This window comes from Bufo bufo, chromosome 4 (genome assembly GCF_905171765.1).
Source record: "Bufo bufo chromosome 4, aBufBuf1.1, whole genome shotgun sequence".
Classification (NCBI taxonomy): Eukaryota; Metazoa; Chordata; class Amphibia; order Anura; family Bufonidae; genus Bufo; species Bufo bufo.
This window is the reverse complement of record NC_053392.1, coordinates 624,174,440-624,199,529: the sequence shown is the minus strand read 5'-3', so window position 1 is coordinate 624,199,529 and position 25,090 is coordinate 624,174,440. Positions and strand designations below refer to the sequence as shown.

The window sequence follows — 25,090 nt, the reverse complement described above, 5'->3', positions numbered from 1 at the left end:
GATTGCCAGAAGTGTAAGCTGATCCCTGTTCGTCTGCTAGCAGCTATTCGTGAGGTTCCAGTTTGGAGTGCTACTTTGTATCCAGTTCGGGAGTTTGGTGTATCCTGCAGTAGCTGTGCCTGTCTCTCAGAAAGGGGCTTATCGCCTAAACGGATTTTAACCCCTTGTCTGCTGAAACGGTCCGTTACACCCAGGTTATACCAGCATGGTCCATATCACTATATACAGAAGATGTATAACTTATACCAGCTGTACATATATAAATAATGTTTGTAAAATAATTTATGATTATTACAAAGATAATTATTTGCATAAATATTCATCCCCTTCTGAGACACTGCGTTTACAGAGTCATCCTCATGGTGTTGCAGGCGGCACAAGGTCAGTATAGAGGCAGCGTTTGTCAGGTGTGCACTGTAAAGCCTCCCGTCCCCATGTGATTTCAGGGTCCCCAGGGACCCCAATCTATCAAGGCAAGATACAGGGCAGATTATAAGGAGGGCTAAAGGCCAAAAACTAGTTCTTAATCCAGGAATGGATGTAATGGTGTACTGCCCCGGTCTCTCGCTCACCTCTAGTCTCGTCTTGTATTTGGTCTCAGTCCAAAAATGCACAATACGTAAAAGTCACACATAATAACTGAGTGCATTTAACTCTGTAAAGTCCAAGAGTGAAGACTAAGCTACATTTTTACTGATATTACTATGTTATTATTATTATTGCGTGAATATTTATATTATTATCGTCTCCTTGCAGACGCTGCTGAATGAGCTAGACAGGAGTTTGGGGAGGTATCGAGACGAAGTGAACCTGAAAACCGCCATCATGTCCTTTATCAATGCCGTCCTCAACGCTGGCGCTGGAGAGGTGAGCGCACAAGTTTTTTATTGAGAGTAATGTATGAAACAGACAGGTAGATAGATAGGTATTGTTTTCCAGCCTTAAAGGTGTTATGCCATAATTGATGTAAAAAATTGAGTATAATACAGGATGTAACTCAGGATCAGTACAGGATAAGTAATGTATGCACACAGGGACTGCACCAGCAGAATAGTGAGTGCAGCTCTGGAGTATAATACAGGATAAGTAATGTATGTACACAGTGACTGCACCAGCAGAATAGTGAGTGAAGCTCTGGAGTATAATACAGGATGTAACTCAGGATCAGTACAGGATAAGTAATGTATGTACACAGTGACTGCACCAGCAGAATAGTGAGTGCAGCTCTGGAGTATAATACAGGATGTAACTCAGGATCAGTACAGGATAAGTAATGTATGTACACAGTGACTGCACCAGCAGAATAGTGAGTGCAGCTCTGGAGTATAATACAGGATGTAACTCAGGATCAGTACAGGATAAGTAATGTATGTACACAGTGACTGCACCAGCAGAATAGTGAGTGCAGCTCTGGAGTATAATACAGGATGTAACTTAGGATCAGTACAGGATAAGTAATGTATGTACACAGTGACTGCACCAGCAGAATAGTGAGTGCAGCTCTGGAGTATAATACAGGATGTAACTCAGGATCAGTACAGGATAAGTAATGTATGTACACAGTGACTGCACCAGCAGAATAGTGAGTGCAGCTCTGGAGTATAATACAGGATGTAACTCAGGATCAGTACAGGATAAGTAATGTATGTACACAGTGACTGCACCAGCAGAATAGTGAGTGCAGCTCTGGAGTATAATACAGGATGTAACTCAGGATCAGTACAGGATAAGTAATGTATGTACACAGTGACTGCACCAGCAGAATAGTGAGCGCAGCTCTGGAGTATAATACAGGATGTAACTCAGGATCAGTACAGGATAAGTAATGTATGTACACAGTGACTGCACCAGCAGAATAGTGAGTGCAGCTCTGGAGTATAATACAGGATGTAACTCAGGATCAGTACAGGATAAGTAATGTATGTACACAGTGACTACACCAGCAGAATAGTGAGTGCAGCTCTGGAGTATAATACAGGATGTAACTCAGGATCAGTACAGGATAAGTAATGTATGTACACAGTGACTGCACCAGCAGAATAGTGAGTGCAGCTCTGGAGTATAATACAGGATGTAACTTAGAATCAGTACAGGATAAGTAATGTATGTACACAGTGACTGCACCAGCAGAATAGTGAGTGCAGCTCTGGAGTATAATACAGGATGTAACTCAGGATCAGTACAGGATAAGTAATGTATGTACACAGTGACTGCACCAGCGGAATAGTGAGTGCAGCTCTGGAGTATAATACAGGATGTAACTGCATGATTTTCCTAGTCTATGACGTAAAGTCATGGTTTTATTAAAGACACGGAGGCTCCTATTGCTATCCCTTTCTTTACAGTCCACCAATAGCAGCAAAGAATACATTTTAGAAAAATAATCAAGAACAAGAAACCATAGTAACAAGGTCCCTCCCCTGACAGCCCCTTATAACAGGCAGCTCCTCCTCTGGACCTTCCTCTTTCTTTTGAGAATCTGACACCAAGGCCGGAATTACAAACAGGAACCGACCTCCGAACTGGAACCGTACAACTGGAGGAAAACCGCCTCAGCACCAGCAAAACTGCACGATGGGGCCAACCTGGCCAACTTGTGGAAAGGCGAACCAAAGATGTAGTAAGTCACAGTCGGTAGGAACTTCAACCTGAAAGGAGAAAATACAGAATATAGGGAAATAAATAGAGAGTAGACACCAAACTCGCTGGCCAATCAAAATCATCTAGATGCATGAAGAATAAATAATAAATAATACCAATAAATAAATAATATAAATATAAACGTATAGTATAATAAACAAGGGAGGGAAAAAAGGGTGGGCAATATTTGCCTCCGTGTCTTTAATAAAACTATGACTTTACGTCATAGACTAGGAAAATCATGCAGTTTTACATCAAGACACGGAGGCTCCTATTGCAAGTCCAAAGCTGTTCAATTATGGATGAAAACACGTGAGGAGGAGGACGAAAATAAAATTCCCTTAATGTCGTGACCCTAGACCAATCAGCTAGGCATAAGATGTCCTCCAAACGCACCCCAGAAATCGCCAAAGAGGTGGCAGCCACACCTCTCGCCGAATGCACGGTGAAAATGGAAGTATCCCCTCCCGCCAGGGACATAACCCACTTCATCCAACGAGCTAAAGTAGGGCTGGAGACTGGGCCGAAAGCATGGCGAATGGAAAGGAAAAGTTGAGGAACCGTAGGAGACCGATGAGCCCTCGTCCACGATTCGTACTCCTGTAAACAGGCAACCGGACAAAGAGCCGGCGCAGACGGGAGACTGGGCTACGATACCGATCTGATGTTGGTCTTAGTGCATCTGGAAATGTTGAAGATGACGCCTTCAGGAGTAAAGGATCTGGCATCATGATCAAGAGCCCGTACGTCAGAGACCCGTTTGCACGAAATAAGGCAAAAGAGAGTCACTAACTTGGCCGACAACTGCCGCAAAGATAGGTCCGGATTATTTGGCCATGAAGAAAAGAAGGCCAATACAGAAGAAACATCCCAAGTTGTAGTAAAACGAGGTCGGGGAGGACGAGCCAGGCGAGATCCACGCAAAAAACGACAAACCGAAGGATGCTGCCCAGCAGGGGTGTCCTCAAAACCCTGATGTGTGGAAGAAATGGCAGATCTAAAGAGGTTAATCGTCCGATAAGCCTTACCTGCCTCAAATAAGGAAGTGAGGAACTGTAACAGGTGTCTCAAAGGTGCCGAAACGGGATCCAGGTCCCGTTCCAGGCACCAGCTAGCCTAAGTCCTCCAGGCTGCCCTATAAGATTTTCTGGTGCCGGGAGCCCATGCATTGTCCAGGAGGCGTCTAGTTGCGTCCGAAATGCCCTTGACCTATCCGGGCGTCCTGAGATCCGGCAGGCTAGCAACTGAAGGGATCCGTCCAGTAGGAGCGGGTGGTGTTGCCCCTGAGGGTCGCGGAGAAGCTCCTCTTGACTCGGCAGAAGAAGAGGCACGTCTAAGATGAGTTCCAGAAGAGCCGGGAACCAGGCCTGAACCCCCCAGAATAGGACCACCACTACCAGATCGGCCAACTGGCGACGTGTCTGAAGTAGCATCCTCGGGATCATGGCGAAAGGTGGAAACGCATAGAGAAGCGAATCGGACCAGTCCTGCAGGAAAGTGTCCACTGCCTCCGCCTCCGGATCCAGGCGCCAGCTGAAGAAGCGAGGGAGCTGAGTGTTGAGTCACGAGGCGAACAGGTCTGTGACGAGGGGACCCCAAACGAGTGATATTGCGGAGAAGACCTTCGGAGCCAGCTTCCAATCGCTGCTGTCCAAGAAGTAGCGGGAACTCCAATCTGCCCGACTGTTGTGGAGGCCCGGAATGTACTCCGCCTGGACCATGATATCCTTGGATAGGCAGTAAGACCAAAATTCCTTCGCCAAACGTACTAGAGTCACAGATTGGGTTCCGCCCAGGCGGTTGATGTAACGTACGGCTGAGACATTGTCCATACGAAGTCTGATACACGCGTGGGCAATCCCATCGGTGAAGCTCCGAATGGCAAAGGAGCCGGCCAGAAGCTCCAAGGCATTGATGTGGAGAAGTGTCTCGTCTTCTGACCAACGTCCGCCTGTAGAGATCCCGTTGCAGTGAGCCCCCCAGCCCTGGAGGCTCGCATCCGACTCCACGGTGAATTCGGGCTGGAAACCGAAAATCGCTCTGCCGTTCCACGCCTCCAAATTGTTGATCCACCAACGGAGCTCTTCTCAGGCTTCCGAATCCAGGACCACCGTATCCGCAAATACAGCACCGGAACGAAGATGTGCTATCTTCAGACGCTGAAGTGCACGGTAATGCAACGGTGCTGGGAAAACGGCTTGAATAGAGGAAGCCAACAGGCTGGGGAGCGGACAGGGCATGTCGGAGTTCTTTGCGTATAGAGTGTAACTTTGTCGTCGGGAGGCTGAGTGACTCTGCAATCTTGTCCAGGTGAAACCTAAAAACTCTATCCGTTGTAACGGGGTCAGGCATGATTTCTCCGGGTTGAGGAGGAATCCAAGGCGTGAGAGGAGATCTGAAGTCCAATGAAGGTGCTCTAGAAGGGTCGTTCGGGACTGATTCATGAGGAGGATGTCGTCCAGATATACAATCAGCCGTACTCCCCGACTGACACATCAGCTTGGTGAAGCACCAAGGAGCCGATGACAAGCCGATCACAGAACTGGCGGTGACAGTATCCCTCCCTCTAGGGGTGGACTCCGGACACTCAGAGCCCACCTTCTCAGGATGAGACCTATGGAAAGCCCTGATGAGACGAGTGGCCTTAATGTCCGCCACTGGGACCCACATCCTCTTCTCAGGACCATAACCCTCCCAATGAACGAGGTACTGGAAAGAACCGCGGATAATGCGAGAATCCACAATCCTAGAGACCTGAAATTCAAGATTACCATCAGCAACAATCGGAGGAGGAGGCAAAGAGGAGGGTACAGTGGGTTGGACATAAGGTTTTAATAGGGACCTGTGAAAAACATTATGGATCTTCCAAGTCTGAGGAAGATCAAGACGGAAGGCAGCGGGATTGATGACGGATAAGATCTTGTAAGGCCCAATAAACTTAGGACCCAACTTCCAGGAGGGAACCTTAAGTTTGATATTCTTTGTAGACAACCACACCAGATCACCCACATTCAGGTCCGGACCAGGCACACGTCTCTTATCCGCCACACGCTTATATCTCTCAATCATCCTCTTCAGATTACCCTGAATCTTTTGCCAAATAAATGACAAAGACGAGGAGAATCTCTCCTCATCAGGTAAACCAGAAGACCCCTCTCCAGAGAATGTCCCAAACTGCGGATGAAACCCATATGCACCAAAAAATGGTGACTTATCAGAGGACTCCTGGCGACGGTTATTTAAAGCAAACTCAGCAAGGGACAAAAAAGAATACCAATCCTCCTGATTCTCCGCCACAAAACAGCGCAGATATGTGTCCAGATTCTGATTGACGCGTTCGGTCTCACCATTCGACTGCGGGTGAAAAGCAGAAGAGAACGACAACCGAACCCCCAAGCCAGAACAGAAGGCCTTCCAGAATCTGGAAACAAATTGCGTGCCCCTATCAGAAATAATGTCTGAAGGAATGCCATGCAATTTAACAATGTGATCAACAAACGCTTGCGCCAATGTCTTAGCATTGGGTAAACCAGGAAAGGGAATAAAATGCGCCATTTTGCTAAAACGGTCCACTACCACCAGAATCACAGTCTTCCCCAAGGAACGAGGCAGGTCCGTAATGAAGTCCATGGACAGATGCGTCCAAGGACGGGAAGGAATGGGTAACAGGAGGAGAGAACTCGATGGCCGTGAATGAGGGACCTTGGCACGAGCGCAGGTCTCGCAGGCTGCCACAAAACCCTCAACCGTCTTACAAAGAGCCGGCCACCAGAATCTCCGAGCAATGAGATCCACTGTGGCTCTACTCCCCGGGTGCCCAGCAAGAACAGTATCATGGTGCTCCTTAAAAACCTTGTGTCGTAAAGCGAGAGGCACAAACAACCTCCCAGGAGGACAAAGATCAGGAGCCTCTGCCTGGGCTGCCTGAACCTCTGCCTCCAAATCAGGATAAAGAGCAGAGACGACCACCCCTTCAGCCAAAATGGGACCCGGGTCTTCAAAGTTCCCCCCTTCCGGAAAACAACGTGACAGGGCATCCGCCTTCACATTTTTAACCCCAGGGCGGAACGTGACAACAAAATTAAACCTAGAAAAGAACAAAGACCATCTGGCCTGTCTTGGGTTCAGACGCTTGGCCGATTCCAAGTAGGCCAGATTCTTATGGTGGGTTAACACGGTAATAGGGTGTCTGGCTCACTCTAACCAATGGCGCCATTCCTCAAAAGCTAATTTGATGGCCAACAACTCCCTATCTCCCACATCGTAATTTCTCTCTGCAGATAATAGTTTCCTTGAGAAAAAGGCACACGGTCGCCATTTGGCAGGAGAGGGACCCTGAGATAAGACCGCACCCACACCCACCTCAGAAGCATCCACCTTAACAATAAAAGGTAGAGAGACATCAGGTTGTACCAAAATGGGAGCAGAAGCAAAACTCTCTTTGATACTAGAAAAGGCTTTAAGCGCATCTATCGACCACGACGAAAAATCTACCCCCTCTTTAGTCATATCAGTGAGTGGCTTAACAACAGAGGAATAATTCAAAATTAACTTTCTGTAATAATTGGCAAAACCCAAAAACCGCATCAGCGCCTTCTGATTCTCAGGAAGCTCCCAATCAAGCACAGCGCGGACCTTCTCAGGGTCCATGCGAAAACCAGAAGCGGAGAGAAGAAAACCAAGAAATTGAATCTCCGGAACTGCAAACACACATTTTTCCAGTTTGGCGGACAATTTATTCTCCCGCAGAATCAGCAAGACCTGACATAGGTGGTCCCGATGGGTCTTGAAATCAGTAGAAAAAATCAAAATGTCATCTAGATACACCAGAACAAATTTCCCCATTAAATAATAAAAAATGCTGTTCACAAAATGTTGGAAGACGGCCGGAGCATTCATCAAACCAAAGGGCATAACCAAATTCTCAAAATGGCCCTCAGGGGTATTGAAGGCCGTCTTGGGCCAAATGGTTCTTATCTGCCGACACATTCTATGTTTCTATGTTTCTATGTCTTCCATTCGTCCCCTTCCCTGACCCTGACTAGGTTGTATGCACCTCTTAAATCCAACTTAGAAAAAACTTTAGCCCCAACAATCTGGTTAAACAGGTCCGGGATCAGAGGAAGCGGATATGGGTCACGAATAGTGATGCTGTTCAGCTCCCTGAAATCCAGACAAGGTCTTAAAGAACCATCTTTTTTCTTTAAAAAAAAACAAAACAGCGGCAACAGGTGACTTCGAGGGTCGGATGTGTCCCTTTCTCAGACTCTCAGAGATATAAGCCCGCATAGCGACCCTTTCAGGTTGGGAGAGATTGTATAAACGTGATTTTGGCAGCTTGGCGCCTGGGATGAGATTAATAGGGCAATCGTACTCCCGGTGAGGGGGCAGCTCCTGGACAACACTCTCAGAAAACACATCCGAAAATTCAGAGAGAAAAGATGGCACAGTCTTGGTAGTAACCTCTGAAAGACGCCTTGAGGCAATTCTCTCTGCAAAACTCACTCCAACCATTTATTTGCCTCGCTTGCCAATCAATGGTGGGGTTATGTTTAGTGAGCCAGGGTAGCCCCAACACTAGAGGAGTAGGTAACCTGCTTAGGACGAAACATGACATATCCTCAACATGAGCATCACCCACAGTCAAACAGATATTGTGAACTATGCCCTTTAACGATCTTTGAGAAAGTGGAGCGGAATCGATAACAAAAACAGGTATATCCTTTTCCAAAGTGCACACCTGGAAACCATGTGTTATAGCAAATTGATTATCAATGAGATTGACAGCTGCTCCACTATCTACAAAAATCTCACAAACAATGTTCTTGCTGTCTAGCGCCACCCTGGCAGGTAGGAGAAAACGGGAACTACAAGCAAACGGCAAACCTTCAATTTTCGCATCAACCTTGCCAGTAGTAGCAAATGGAAAGTTTTTAGAGGTTTTTTTTCTTTTAGTTTATTTTTATTACCCTCAGAAAACTCCATGAATCTCCTAGAGGGGCAAACATTAGCTAAATGATTTATACCCCCACAACAGAAACAAACCCTCCTCTGTGAGAGCTGAATCCTCTACTATCAGAGGCAAGCAAACCCAGCTGCATGGCCTCCTCCTCAGAGGGGATTGAGAGAGACTGAGACCCCTGCGCACTGAATGAGACAGCCCCACTGTCCTTCTGCTGAATATGACAGGAAGGAGTAGTCTCCTCTCTCTCTCTAAGACGCCTGTCAATACGAACAGCTAGAGACATGGCAGATTCTAACGAGGCTGGTCTCTCATGAAAAGCAAATGCATCTTTCAATCTTTCCGAAAGACCATGGCAAAATTGACTTCGGAGTGCAGCATCATTCCAACCAGTTTTAGCTGCCCATCTCCGAAATTCAGAACAATATATCTCTGCGGACTGTTTACCCTGGCATAAAAGACGCAGTTTAGATTCAGCCAGAGCAATACGATCCGGGTCATCATATATCTGCCCCAGGGCTACAAAAAATGTATCCACCGATCGGAGGGGCCGTGTAGCGAAAAAAGCCCAAGACTGAGCGTTATCCCTGAGCAGCGAGATGATGATCCCCACCCTCTGCTCCTCATCACCAGAGGAATGGGGAAGTAGGCGAAAATGGAGTTTGCAAGCCTCTCTAAAGCAAACAAAATTCTCACTACCCCCGGAGAACGTATCCGGAAGCGAGATCTTAGGCTCGGAACAAACTCCATGAACGCCAGCAGAACTGGTCACCTGAAACTGAGACACAGTTTTACGGTGATCTGCTACCTCCAGCGAAAGACCTTGCATGCGGTCAATCAAGGCTGAAACCGGATTCATGCTTAAGACGGGTACGGCGGTTTATAATGTCACGGATGATGTTGCAGATAGCTGGAACTTATGAATAAACGTCCGACTGGCTTGATCCCAAACTAAGGAGCATATGGGTGAGCCCTATAAAACCCTAAGAGCTCTCCCTGACTGCTATGCCCATGCAAGGGTCTGAATGGTAGACGATTGCATGCCCATGTACCTAAGACTGTGTGATACCTGAAGACCCTATAATAGTGAGGGGACACGACCACCGGCTCCCTGCACTTAATACGGACGGAGTCAGGGTCACCTAGAATCAAGCCAGAAAGGAAACGCAATACATAAAAAGACTTATCTTAGCAAACAGCAGCAGCAGCCTCCAGCAGTGAACACTTCATCCAGGAGGTAGTATAAATCGCAAAGTGAGGCAGTATGGGAGGGAATATAAAGGGAGACGATTAGTCTAAATAGGTGACACCTGGGAGAAGGAAAGGAGATGACAAAGTGAAACCAAAACAAAGAACGTCATGCAAGAGGTAGAGAAGAACGTCTGCCAGACCTTCTCACAGAACTGGCGGTGACATCTGCCCTGGCAACTTCTGCCATTTCAAACAATTTGGCCAGGGGGCCAAAGATATCAAGCAGTTTGTCCTGGCAACTGCGTAGAGCGGAATCCAACTTTTTACGGGGGTTCCAGCCGGACTTAGAGAGGAACTGCGTGACTTTGGGGTCAACGCCTGGAGTCTCCCACACTCTATTGGGGACTAAAGGCCTGGGGCATTCCGCCCTGAATTTACTACGTGCCTCCTTACTGAGGGGGTGATGCACCCAGTGCTCCAGGTATTTGCCCACGTGATCGGCCGGAAGCCACTCCGCCGATCTTGGGTGATGGAGGGCATCTGGATCAAACATAGGCTCACCCGCTGGATCTACCAGGGGGGTGGCTACATTATTGGCGGAGGAGGAAGCACTGTCTTTGACTAGCGAAGTGGAAGAAGTGGGGCAGGTAGGGGCCAAATATTGGTAAGGGGTTTCCTCCTCCGAATCATGATTTGCATCCGCGAAAGCCTCCTCGTCTGAACCCCTTTCAGAGCCAGACTCGCTGTCATGTTGCGCTCTAGCGCATTTCCATAGCCGCGCCCGTTCTGCCTGGCGCGGTAAGGCTCTCTTACGTGAACTCAGCACGTTTTCAGGGATGGCTGTATGCGCAACAGTCATTGTCTCCTGTAATACAGGAGGATCTAAATTGGTAGGCTGCGGAGCATTAATGGGGGCGGCTTGTAAGTTCCCTCTAGGAGGGTGAGCAGACAAGGCCTGAGAGATGCTCTGGGATAAGATGGTAGACATAGAGCCCATGGCTGCCATGATGGCACTAGAGACCGAGCGCTGGAGCGTCAGTGCCTGGTCGTCTCCCCCAGTCTGCAGGGTTCCCTCAGGGGATGAGGGGGGGCTATTTGCATTGGGAGGGGGGTCAGAGCGAGGCATAACTATAACTGATAACCAAGGGGAACACAATAGAGAAGAAAACAAAAATAGAGGGGCAGGAGGTCTAACAAAGAAGGGTTAATCACCCTAGACAGCGCAGCAGCAGCAGGATGAGACGAGGCCGACCAAATCCCGCGAGATCTCGAGTGCAACGGCGAAAGAACAGGCGCGCAATATGGCCACGGAAATCTCGCAAGCGGCGAGAGTAAGGCCGAATGAGAAGAGCAAGATGGCCGCCGAGATCTCGCGAGATCCCGCGGCCCGACCGGGAGAGATGGAGAAAGCGAAAGCGGACCAGCACAAAGCGAGGAAGGAGATAGAGGACAGTTAGAAACTGCAGATAAGAGGGGTGGCTGGGACCGGCGGCAGGGGTAGCGGAGGCTACAAAGTGGGAACAAGCGGCAATAAGGAAAATACAAACAATAATCCACACTGAGAATAATAGACCTCAAGAGGTATTATACAGAGGTGCACCTATCTGGTGGCAGCAGCAAAGAAAGAGGAAGGTCCAGAGGAGGAGCTGCCTGTTATAGGGGGCTGTAGGGGAGGGACCTGGTTACTATGGTTACTTGTTCTTGATTCATTTTGTAAAATGTATTCTTTGCTGCTATTGGTGGACAGTAAAGAAAGGTGTAGCAATAGGAGCCTCCGTGTCTTGATGTAAAACTCGGGATCAGTACAGGATAAGTAATGTATGTACACAGTGACTGCACCAGCAGAATAGTGAGTGCAGCTCTGGAGTATAATACAGGATGTAACTCAGGATCAGTACAGGATAAGTAATGTATGTACACAGTGACTGCACCAGCAGAATAGTGAGTGCAGCTCTGGAGTATAATACAGGGTGTAACTAAGGATCAGTACAGGATAAGTAATGTATGTACACAGTGACTGCACCAGCAGAATAGTGAGTGCAGCTCTGGAGTATAATAACACAGGATTTAACTCAGGAGCAGTACAGGATAGGTAATGTATTGTATGTACACAGTGACTGCACCAGCAGAATTGTGAGTACAGCTCTGCAGTATAATACAGGATGTAATTTAGGATCAGTACAGGATAAGTAATGTATGTACACAGTGACTCCATTAGCAGAATAGTGAGTGCAGCTCTGGAGTATAATATAGGATGTACTGGATGGGTGTCTATGAGTGTGGGCATCTCGTGCAGGAGAACATACAGAAGGAATGAGAATGACAAATCCTCCTCAGTGAGACCTGGTTGTGTCACCCATGATGGGGCAGACCTCAGGCAATGTGCAGGTGACTGTGGGGTTTACAGTTAAGTTAAAATAACTGAAGCTTCAGCGGATGGTGGGGGTTTGAGTTTCATAACAGCTGTCGAGCCACATGTTTCAGAGCATTACCATAGATGATAGATATCTGCCGCCATATCGTCCACTGTGTAGTGCCGCAGAGATCACTGGCAGATGTGGGATGTGGAGGCTGCTGCAGTGACTGTGCTTTATTTTATCTGTTTTCTCTAGAAGTAACTTTTTCTGTTTCATTTGAAGGATATCTTGAATTCCGGTTGCATCTTAGATATGAGTTCCTTATGTTGGGGATCCAGCCAGTTATTGACAAGCTGAGACAACATGAAAATGCCACCCTAGACAGGTACAGGAAAACGACCCCACATCCACCAGTCAGATTTCATATTCTTCCCTCTGTCCGCTCCATCATTTCCTTCCTTCCATCCGGCTTCCTTCCCTACTTCCTTCTTTTGTACCTTTCTTTCTACCCTCCTCTTTCCCATTTTTCCTTCCTTCTTCCTTCCTTTCTTCCTTCGTTCCTCCTGTCCCTTATTTTCATCCTTCATTCATGCTTCCTTCACTCCTGTCTTCATCGTTCTGTCCTTCCTTCCTTCCTCCTTTGCTTCTTTTTTCCTTGTTCCACTTTCTTTTCTTGGTTACTTTTGTGCTTTCTCATCTTTTGCTTCCTTCTTTCTTTCCATGCTCCATTGCTTCTTTTTTTTCTTCCTCCCCATTCATCTTTTTTTGTACTTTCTCACCTATTACTTGCTTATTTGCTTCCTCCCTTCTTTTCTGTCTTCCTTCCTTCCCTCTATCCTGCCTTTGTTTTCTGCTTCCTCCCTCCCCTCACTTCTTGCATTGTTTAATTATTTGAGTTCTATCATCCTCTTTCACCTCTTTCTTTGCTCATTTCTCCCTCCCTTCCTTCCTTCCTTCCTTCCTTCCTTCCTTCCTTCCTTCCTCCCTTCCTTCCCTTCCTTCCTTCCTCCCTTTCTTCCTTCCTTCCTTCCTGCCTCCCTTCCTTCCTCCCTCCCTTCCTTCCTTCCTCCCTTTCTTTCCTTCCTTCCTTCCTTCCTTCCTTTCCTTCCTTCCTTCCTTCCTTCCTTCCTCCCTTCCTTCCTCCTTTCCTCCCTCCCTTCTTCCTTCCTTCCTCCCTCCCTCCCTTCCTTCCTTCCTTCCTTCCTCCCTCCCTTCCTTCCTTCCTTCCTTCCTTCCTTCCTCCCTCCCTTTCTTCCTTCCTTCCTTCCTTCCTTCCTCCCTTCCTCCCTTCCTTCCTTTCTTCCTTCCTCCCTCCCTTCCTTCCTCCTTTCTTCCTCCCTTCCTTCCTTCCTCCCTTCCTTCCTTCCTTCCTTCCTTCCTCCCTCCCTTCCTTCCTTCCTTCCTCCCTCCCTCCCTTCCTTCCTTCCTTCCTTCCTTCCTTCCTCCCTCCCTTCCTTCCTTCCTTCCTTCCTCCCCTCCTTCCTTCCTTCCTTCCTCCCTTCGTTCCTTTGTTCCTTCCTCCTTTCCTCCCTCCCTCCTCTTGACTTCCTTTTTGTCAGTATTTATGTTGTTTTGATTTCGGTGACAATCAGGATCGATTCCTATGATATTGTGTTTCTGTTGTTGTGACATGGATACAATGTATCATTGGATGAATTCTCTCTCTACTGTTTTAGACATCTGGACTTCTTTGAGATGGTGAGGAATGAAGACGAGGTAGAGCTGGCCAAGAGGTTTGACACAGTGAGTGATTGGAGCTATTGAGTTTGATAGGATAGTTATCTCTCACTTCCCTCCACCCTGGAGTTTAGATCCAGAGGATTTCATTATAACATTGTGTCCTTATGTCCTTTTTTTGCTGTCGTTTTCTTCATTGTTACATTATGCTCTAAAATCTACTACAAGGAACTACAATCTACAAGGAAACCATCAGCATGAAAACAGTTACCGAAGGATCTTATATCTATTCCGTTATGGATACTCTATAGATATAGTTATGAGATGTAATGACAAACATGCTGACTTGCATGTCGATTCATACTTGGCCTCCCTGGGTGCACTACATGTGTCCGTGCCATACAGACCCCCCCACTTGTTATGTCTTGTGCTCCTCCCTGCCGCTGTGGCCTGGTCTCGTTCCATTGGTTTTATCGCACACAGTGACGCTCCCCTCCATCTCAGCTCAGTCGCCTGTTCTACATTAACCAAGAATGTAAATGAATTAACAAAGTCTCCTGAAAATAATTAGGATTAATACACGACGTGTTTCCAATTATCTTTATTGCAGCCTCAACCATTCTCTAGGAATTGGTTTTATTTGCCTAGACAACTGGAGAGGGTCTGCGGATCGTTGGTCGCCCACCTGCGTTTGCCTTCCATTAATGGGGGTTGTATCCTGGAATACATAGTTCGTTTTACTTTCTGTCAAGGATTTGTTACAATGTATCCAGTCTAGACAATGCTCTGTGAGCTAAAAATCCTTGACTCCAGACTGATACATTGTAACAAACTATAGCAGAGAGATGAGTGCAGCTGCTGTGATGTGTCTAGCTCACAGAGTATTGTACAATCGGATCCTCTGCCTCATCAGGTAGGTACAGGAGGATTACTGGCCTATGGATTTAGGCAAGAGTGATGAATTTGAACACAAAGGGGCACATTTATTAAGACCGGACACAATTTTAGACCTGGCGTGAGCGGGGAAAAGTCACAGACAGCAGCGCCCCATGTTGTTGTTTGTAGTTTGGTTATTGCGCTGTATGCAATCCGTTACCCGTGTGTGAGTCTAATAGACATCGGCTACATGGCTTGCACAGTACGTAGAGAACGTGCGGGCGAGCGCCTGCGCAGTATGAAGAGCACAAACCTTTTGTGTCTTCTGAATATTACTGAGATTTTTTCAGCTGGAACTAATGAGAAGTTTGTAAAGGAAAATTCCATCATTTCTGTAACATTTAATCCTTAATCCACGAAGTAAAACGCTTATCACGCCCTCCGCACCCAAATTCTGGCAGAAAAAGTATTTGCCCACATTTACGCTTGTTTTCAGTCGCAGATGTTAGGACATTTGCCGGGATGGAGTATCGCAGTGTTTTACTGTAAATCCTTCTGAAGCTCGTGCTCGGCCTTCTCTGTTAGCGTTAATTGGACGGCCTCAGAATTTGTAGGGACATTTACACTGAACAAAATATAAACGCAGCACTTTCGGTTTTGCTCCCATTTTGCATGAGCTGAACTCAAAGATCTGAAACATTTTCTACAGACACAAAAGACCCATTACTCTCAAATATTGTCACTAAATCTGTGTTAGTGAGCACTTCTCCTTTGCTGAGATAATCCATCCCACCTCACAGGTGTGGCAGATCAAGGTGCCGATTAGACAGCATGAATATTGCACAGGTGGTCCTTAGACTGCCCACAATAAAAGGCCACTCTGAAATGTGCACAATGGTCGTGGATGAATGGCACAACAATGGGCCTCAGGATCTCCTCACGGTATCTCTGTGCATTCAAATGCCATCAATAAAATGCACCTGTGTTCGTTGTCCATAACATATGCTGCCCATACCATAACCCCAACCGCCCCATGGGCCACTCCATCACAACGCTGACGTCAGCAAACGCTCACCCACACGACGCCACACACGCTGTCTGCCATCTGCCTCAGCAGTGAAAACCGGGACTCATCTGTGAACAGAACGCCTCTACAACGTGCCAGACGCCATCGAATGTGAGCATTTGCCCACTCAAGTCAGTTACGACGACCCCCGATGAGGACGCCGAGCATGCAGATGAGCTTCCCTGAGATGGTTTCTGACAGTTTGTGCAGAAATTCGTTGGTTATGCAAACGATTGTTGCTGCAGCCGTCCGGGCAGCTGGTCTCAGACCATCATGGAGGTGAACATGCTGGAAGTGGAGGTCCTGGGCTGGTGTGGTTACACGTGGTCTGCGGTTGTGAGGCCGGTTGGATGTTACTGCCCAATTCTCTGAAAACGCCTTTGGAGACGGCTTCTATGGTAGAGAAATGAACATTCATCGCACGGGCAACAGCTCTGGTAGACATTCCTGCAGTCAGCATGCCAATTGCACGCTCCTCAAACGTTGCGACATCTGTGGCATTGTGCTGTGTGATCAAACTGCACATTTCAGAGTGGTCTTTTATTGTGGGCAGTCTAAGGCACACCTGTGCAATATTCATGCTGTCTAATCAGCACCTTGATCTGCCACACCTGTTGAGGTGGGATTGATTATCTTGGCAAAGGAGAAGCGCTCACTAAACAGAATCTAGACAGATTGTGAACAATATTTGAGAGTAATCGGGTCTTTTGTTTCTGTAGAAAAATGTTTCAGATCTTTTGATTTCGGCTCATGCAAAATGGGGGCAAACCGAAAGTGGTAGATGTGGTCACTTGACTGGGTCCACAAATCAGAGATGCGTGTGCGGACGGAACCATGGAACGTAAGCACTACAGAGTGCTTTCGTGGGGTTCCCCCTCCGTGCCTTCCGTTCCGCAATAGATAGAATTTGTCCTATCTTTTTTCGGAACGGACTTGATCGCGGGACCCACGTGCGGCTGGCCCGCGGTCGGTGCCCGTGCATTGCAGGGCACAGGCAGCACACGTTCGTGTGCAAGAGGCCTAAGTGTAATTTTCCATATGCCCATGTACTAGTCCTAATCATTGAGTATGTGTGAAAATCCCTTTAAGTGAAAGTGAAAAAATCCCTTTAAAACAAATGAGAAATCCCTTTATGTGAAAATAGATCATCAACTTGTTTAAAAGGGGCTGTGTCACTTCAGCAACTGGCATTTATCGTGTAGTTGCAGTTACTACGAGGCACTTCCCTAATGTATTGTTATTGTCCATATTGTCTCCTTTGTGGTTGGATTCATTTCTACATCACATTATATATGCTCGTTTCCATGGTTACAGACCACCCTGACAATCCATCCGTGGTGGTCGTGTTGCACACTATAGGAAAAAGTGCCGCCTCTCTGGTGGCCGGGGCCATTGAACTGCGCATAGATCCAGCACTTTTTTCCTATAGTGATACAAGCACAAACCACCGCTGATGGATTGCAGGGTGGTCGTAACCATGGAAAAACGAGCAGTGTATAATGTGATGGAAAAATGGATTCAGCCAGCAAAGGAGACAACCTCTGCGTGGTTGGTTGTCATGCCACGCCCAGGCACCAGGCGGTTGCGTTACCCACGTGGCGCTCTCTCCACTGGATCACATCGATACCAAAAGTGCAACAGAGATGTTTGAGTTGAATAAAGAAGAAGCTGAAGCACACGGACGGATATCCATACCTGTTGTCATCCTCCAGCACTGCTCCAGATGCCGTGTGAGTATCCGAAGCCTCTGATTGGCTGTCTTAGTCTCACATCTCTGCAGCCAGTCTATGGGGTTGGGGGTCACTTATTTTCGTTTGCTATGGGAATTCTTTATCCTATATCCTATTCGCTGGCCACTATAGTCCTGCTTATCAGGACTTCCAGATTCCTGAGCACAATGCTAGAAACAACAGTGAAGACTGACACACAGACAGGTTAGAGTAGGCATGCTCAACCTGCGGCCCTCCAGCTGTTGCAAAACTACAACTCCCAGCATGCCCGAACAGCCTACAGCAGGGCATTGTGGGAGTTGTAGTTTTACAACAGCTGGAGGGCCGCAGGTTGAGCATGCCTGGGTTAGAGGTTTTAGATAGTGAAGTATCGGCAATGAGTAGTGGTTGTCACCCGGCCTATGGTGGTATACGACTCAGGAGGCGCTGTAGACTAATCGCCTGCTTCTTCTCTGACCGCAGACAAGCGTAATGGCAGCAACCTGCAGCAGTGGCAGCTCCTGGACCGGATCCTACAGCAGATCGTCCTCCAAGATGAGAAAGGTGAAGATCCCGACGTGACTGTTCTGGAGAACTTCAGTGTCAAGAACATCATTAAGATGTAGGTGAAGCCTCAATAGAGTCTAGGGTTCCGCATTTATATAGGGTGTCTAGACACCTGCAGTTGTATAGGGTGTCTACAGCTCTGCAGTTGTATAGGGTGTCTAGAGCACCACAGTTATATAGGGTGTCTACAGCTCTGCAGTTCTATAGGGTGTCTACAGCTCTGCAGTTATATAGGGTGTCTAGAGCACCACAGTTATATAGGGTGTCTAGACACCTGCAGTTGTATAGGGTGTCTAGAGCTCCACAGTTATATAGGGTGTCTAGAGCACCACAGTTATATAGGGTGTCTAGAGCACCACAGTTATATAGGGTGACTAGAGCACCACAGTTATATAGGGTGTCTACAGCTCTGCAGTTATATAGGGTGTCTAGAGCACCACAGTTATATAGGGTGTCTAGAGCACCACAGTTATATAGGGTGTCTACAGCTCTGCAGTTCTATAGGGTGTCTACAGCTCTGCAGTTATATAGGGTGTCTAGAGCACCACAGTTATATAGGGTGTCTAGACACCTGCAGTTGTATAGGGTGTCTAGAGCACCACAGTTATATAGGGTGTCTACAGCTCTGCAGTTGTATAGGGTGTCTAGAGCACCACAGTTATATAGGGTGACTAGAGCACCACAGTTATGTAGGGTGTCTAGAGCACCACAGTTATATAGGGTGACTAGAGCACCACAGTTATGTAGGGTGTCTAGAGCACCACAGTTCTATAGGGTGTCTAGACACCGGCAGTTGTATAGGGTGTCTACAGCTCTGCAGTTGTATAGGGTGTCTACAGCTCTGCAGTTGTATAGGGTGTCTAGAGCACCACAGTTATATAGGGTGTCTAGACACCTGCAGTTGTATAGGGTGTCTACAGCTCTGCAGTTCTATAGGGTGTCTAGAGCACCACAGTTATATAGGGTGTCTAGAGCACCACAGTTATATAGGGTGTCTACAGCTCTGCAGTTGTATAGGGTGTCTACAGCTCTGCAGTTATATAGGGTGTCTAGAGCACCACAGTTATATAGGGTGTCTAGAGCACCACAGTTATATAGGGTGTCTAGAGCACCACAGTTATATAGGGTGTCTAGAGCACCACAGTTATATAGGGTGTCTAGAGCACCACAGTTATATAGGGTGTCTAGAAGAACACAGTTATATACGGTGTCTAGAGCACCACAGTTATGTAGGGTGTCTAGAGCTCACAGTTATATGGTGTCTAGAGCATAGTTATATAGGGTAGGGTGTCTAGAGCACCACAGTTATATAGGGTGTCTAGAGCACCACAGTTATATAGGGTGTCTAGAGCACCACAGTTATATAGGGTGTCTAGAGCACCACAGTTATATAGGGTGTCTAGAGCACCACAGTTATATAGGGTGTCTAGAGCACCACAGTTATATAGGGTGTCTAGAGCACCACAGTTATATAGGGTGTCTAGAGCACCACAGTTATATAGGGTGTCTAGAGCACCACAGTTATATAGGGTGTCTAGAGCACCAAGTTATATAGGGTGTCTAGAGCACCACAGTTATATAGGGTGTCTAGAGCACCACAGTTATATAGGGTGTCTAGAGCACCACAGTTGTATAGGGTGTCTAGAGCACCACAGTTATATAGGGTGTCTAGAGGTCTGCAATTATATAGGTTGTCTACAGCTCTGCAGTTATATAGGGTGTCTATAGTTCCACAGTTATATAGGTTGTCTCAGATCCACAGCTATGTAGGGTGTCTAAAGATGCATAGTTCTATAGGATGTCTAGAGCTCTAGAATTATATACGGTGTCTACAGCCCTGCAGTTGTATGGGGTGTCTAGAGCAACACAGTTATATAGGGTGTCTAGAGCACCACAGTTATATAGGGTGTCTAGAGCACCACAGTTATATAGGGTGTCTAGAGCACCACAGTTGTATAGGGTGTCTAGAGCACCACAGTTATATAGGGTGTCTAGAGGTCTGCAATTATATAGGTTGTCTACAGCTCTGCAGTTGTATAGGGTGTCTATAGTTCCACAGTTATATAGGTTGTCTCAGATCCACAGCTATGTAGGGTGTCTAAAGATGCATAGTTCTATAGGATGTCTAGAGCTCTAGAATTATATACGGTGTCTACAGCCCTGCAGTTGTATGGGGTGTCTAGAGCAACACAGTTATATACGGTGTCTAGAGCTCCACAGCTATGTAGGGTGTCTAGAGCTCTACAGTTATATAGGATGTCTAGAGATGCATAGTTATATAGGGTGTCTAGAGCTCTACAGTTATATAGGATGTCTAGAGATGCATAGTTATATAGGATGTCTAGAGCTCCACAGCTATGTAGGGTGTCTAGAGCTCTACAGTTATATAGGGTGTCTAGAGCTCTACAGTTATATAGGATGTCTAGAGATGCATAGTTATATAGGGTGTCTAGAGCTCCACAGCTATGTAGGGTGTCTAGAGCTCTACAGTTATATAGGATGTCTAGAGATGCATAGTTATATAGGGTGGAGTTCCTCTGTTCTTTAGAAGATCTAGAGCTCTTCCCTTTAGAGCAGGGGTGGCCAACCTTACAGACTCAAAGAGCCAGAAAAAAACACGTATGACTACTAGGAGCCACAAGCCATACATTTACACACGAGTCACTGTATTTTTCGCCCTATAAGATGCACCTAGATTTTAGCTGAGAAAAATAAGAAAAAAAATATTTTTCATCAGACCTCAGATCAGACTCCTAAATCAGACCCCCAATGCTCACCTGACCTAAGATAAGATCCCCAATCCTCATCAGACCACCAAATCAGACCCCCAAAATAAGACCTTCAGAGCTCAGATGTCCCCCCCACTCAGATCATACCACCCATGCTCAGATCATACCCCCATGCTCAGATCATACCCCCATGCTCAGATCTGACCCTCATGTTCAGATCAGAACCCCCATGATCAAATCTGACCCCCCCCCATGCTCAGATAAGACCCCTCACGCTGAGATCAGGACCCCCCATGTTCAGATCAGATCCCCATGCTTAGATCAGAACCCCATGCTTAGATCAGATCCCCATGCTTAGATCAGAACCCCATGCTTAGATCAGACCCCCATGCTTAGATCAGAACCCCATGCTTAAATCAGACCGCCATGCTTAGATCAGGACCCCCCATGTTCAGATCAGATCCCCATGCTTAGATCAGAACCCCATGCTTAGATCAGACCCCCATGCTTAGATCAGACCCCCATGCTTAGATCAGACCCCCATGCTTAGATCAGAACCCCATGCTTAGATCAGACCCCCATGCTTAGATCAGAACCCCATGCTTAGATCAGACCCCCATGCTTAGATCAGACCCCCATGCTTAGATCAGACCCCCATGCTTAGATCAGAACCCCATGCTTAGATCAGACCCCCATGCTTAAATCAGAACCCCATGCTTAGATCAGACCCCCATGCTTAGATCAGACCCCCATGCTTAGATCAGACCCCCATGCTTAGATCAGATCCACATGCTTAGTTCTATCATTTTAAAAAAATCGCCTACCTCTCCTGATCGGGCACTGGCTACTCTGCAGGTCTGACATGGTCTCCACTGTGACCTGATGTGCATAGTGTCAGGTCATAGTGCGCGTCTCCACGTACTACGTTCTGACACTGTGTGCATCAGGACGTAGTGGAGAGCGAGCTGCAGCATAAGAGTAGCAACTGTGCCCGATCAGGAAAGGTGATCTGAGCACGGGGTGGAGAGTGCGCCGGCCTGTCTGCTTCCCGGCTCCACCGCGAGAGGCGCACTTGAAGAGGCAAAGAGCTGCATGCGGCTCGAGAGCTGGGGGTTGGCCACCCCTGCTTTAGAGGGTCTAGAGATCATTTGTTATATGGAGCCTCCAGAGCTCTTCAGTTCTAGAGATGTTCTGGAACTCCTCTGTTCTATACAATATCTAGAGGTCCTCTGTTTTGTAGAGTTAAAGCATTGAAATTATATGGTGTTTAGAGCCCTTCAGCTCCATAAAGTATCTAGAACTTTACATAGTGTTTCAGGGTCTACAGTTCCACACAATTCTTGATTCTGTGGTTCTACATGGTGTCTAGATGTCACTTTTATTGCATTGTCTTGAGTTCTACAGATTGTCCACACCTCAGCCATTTCACAGAGTGTCTAGAGTTGTATATGCTATTTCTATTATGGTTACCTGTTATAAGCACCACAGTCCAGGACATACATCTCTTGGCTTCAGAGCTATCTATTTCTTGACTTGTCGTAGAAATGACATTTAGGAGATCTCCAAAGCTGGAGAAGCCAACAAGGTTCCCTCAAACTGTAGCTCAGCTCTACAATATGCTAATCACCCTGCATCCACCTAGGTTTCTCCTTACTTTCTTTACCATAATCAGCTGATTGAGGAAGAGTCTCATACATTTTGATTATTAACCAAGACACCTAGAGGAGGAAAGTTCTCTGGGGGCCATGTATGTTGGCGCATCCTGTTCTACAGTATAGAGGAGCACAATAGAATTCCAGACATGGTGGAAGTCTAGAGATGCCTGGAGTCACCATCCCACTAAATAACAGACCCTCGGATGTTGGGGGACCTTCTACCCCAAGTTGGTGATGACCTGTTCTAGATAAATGACAGTATACTTCTTGTTAATGTCTTGGGTAACTCTTCTGTTCCTTGCAGGCTAGTGAATGAGAATGAAGTCAAGCAATGGAGAGAACAAGCGGAGAAGTTTAGGAAAGGTGGGTGATCCTCTTTAAATGGCAAATTGAACTCTTGGACTATGAGTTAGGTGTGGAAAGAGTTAATGCACCCCAGATTGCAGTATAAGACCTTGAAAAATGCAGTGAAGTGAAAAAAGCTTTTGCCCATTAGTTTCGGTGATCGATGTCAATTGTCTCCACTTATTGTCCTAATGGTCAAAAATGTTTTCAAAAGTTACTTGTTACCCTTGAAGTGTTCACCTACCTGGTTAGGACTTGTAGTTCTGTTCATACAGAACCTCTTGGTTCATGAATGGAATTTCAGAAATGCAGTGAAGACTGACATAACAAGGGATAGGGGGATGAAACGTTGAGACGATGTTTGGGCGATGTTCTGTGATTCTCTCTTTATAACCGCGTCCTAGAACACGTGGAACTGGCCAGTCGACTCGAGAAGAGAGAGCGGGAATGTGAAACGAAGACGCAGGAGAAGGAGGACATGATGAAGACCTTGAACAAGATGAAGGACAAGCTGCAGAAGGAGTCGTCCGAGCTGCGTCTGGCCAAAGATCAGATGACGGAGCTGATGTCTCAGCTGAACGAGCACTCGGTGAGGAAGTGGAAACACTCCAGCTTGGTTTCCAACATGCATTATAGTTATCTTCTTTCCGTCACATCTACAGTGGTTTTCAAAATTCTGATGGCAGCCCCATCTCATGCCCCTGCATCCCAGAATGCACTTTGTATTGCATTGTGGGGGATGTAGCTTCTCTGCATCAGACTGTGGTCCAGCACCTGCTGGATACTCCAAATCTACCGAATATTGCAGCATAGCAGAACATTCATGGTGCAGCTGTGGAGCTTGAGAGCTAGAATTGTGTATGCAGCTTTGGATGCGACTGAAGAACAACAGGTGATATAATGTTTCCTCTGAAATCTCACTGCTCTTTTCCTTTTTTCAGACCGGTGGTCCGATATCCTACCCTCTTCCTCCACCACCACCTCCTGGTGGTCCTATGTCTCTCCCACCACCTTTACCGGAGTATTTGCCGCCTCCACCACCACCACTGCAGTCATTCTCTTGTTTCCCCCCGGCCCCTCCGCCTCCACCACCGCCTGGGGGACCCCCGCCACCTCCCGGAGCTCCGCCATTCTTTGGGATGGGCATGCAGGCACCACCTCTCCACTCCTTTACCTGTGGAACAAACTCGAGGAAGAAATCCATTCCACAACCATCGCACCCACTGAAGTCCTTTAACTGGTCCAAACTGAATGAGGTACGCAGCTCCGGACCCGCTCGATGGCCCATAGAATAGCGGTTGTGTTGTATCTATTAGGCACAGGGTTGGTTCTGTAATGGTTATTTACAGCAGGTGTTGGTTCTCATGACCTCTGGTGATCACTACTATCTCAGAGCGCCGCACACTGGAGGTAAGCAGGTACTGCATGCTACATAATGGTAATATTGCATTATGTTACATTAGTCCCTTCCCTGGTTAAGATTACAGATTATACAGTCACCACTAGAGGGAGCTCACTACATAAAGATTATGCAGCCACTAGTAGAGGGAGCTCGCTACATACAGATTATACAGTCACCACTAGGGGGAGCTCACTACATACAGATTATACAGCCACCACTAGAGAGAGCTCACTACATACAGATCATACAGTCACCACTAGAGGGAGCTCACTACATGCAGATTATACAGCCAACACTAGAGGGAGCTCACTATATACAGATTATACAGTCACTAATAGAGGGAGCTCACTACATACAGATTATACAGCCACCACTAGAGGGAGCTCCCTACATACAGATTATACAGCCACCACTAGAGGGAGCTCACTACATACAGATTATACAGTCACCACTAGAGGGAGCTCACTACATACAGATTATACAGCCACCACTAGGGTGATCTCACTATATATAGATTATACAGCCACCACTAGAGGGAGCTCACTACATACAGATTACACAGCCACCACTAGAGGGAGCTCACTACATACAGATTACACAGCCACCACTAGGGGGAGCTCACTATATATAGATTATACAGCCACCACTAGAGGGAGCTCACTACATACAGATTATACAGCCACCACTAGAGGGAGCTCGCTACATACAGATTATACAGTCACCACTAGGGGGAGCTCACTACATACAGATTATACAGCCACCACTAGAGAGAGCTCACTACATACAGATCATACAGTCACCACTAGGGGGAGCTCACTACATGCAGATTATACAGCCAACACTAGAGGGAGCTCAATGCATACAGATTATACAGTCACCACTAGAGGGAGCTCACTACATGCAGATTATACAGC

The 25,090-nt window shown here is 47.0% G+C and overlaps 1 protein-coding gene across 1 annotated transcript in view; it reads left to right on the top strand.

Annotated features, from left to right (window-relative positions):
• Nucleotides 1-25,090, top strand: part of DAAM2 (dishevelled associated activator of morphogenesis 2) — a 278,066-nt gene that overhangs the window by 188,719 nt on the left and 64,257 nt on the right. The window contains 10 exon segments of the mRNA XM_040430767.1: nt 757-871; nt 12,436-12,535; nt 13,827-13,895; nt 17,385-17,424; nt 17,426-17,481; nt 17,483-17,499; nt 17,962-18,100; nt 22,734-22,792; nt 23,179-23,363; nt 23,716-24,030. Of these exon segments, the coding sequence (XP_040286701.1) occupies nt 757-871; nt 12,436-12,535; nt 13,827-13,895; nt 17,385-17,424; nt 17,426-17,481; nt 17,483-17,499; nt 17,962-18,100; nt 22,734-22,792; nt 23,179-23,363; nt 23,716-24,030 (1,095 nt within the window).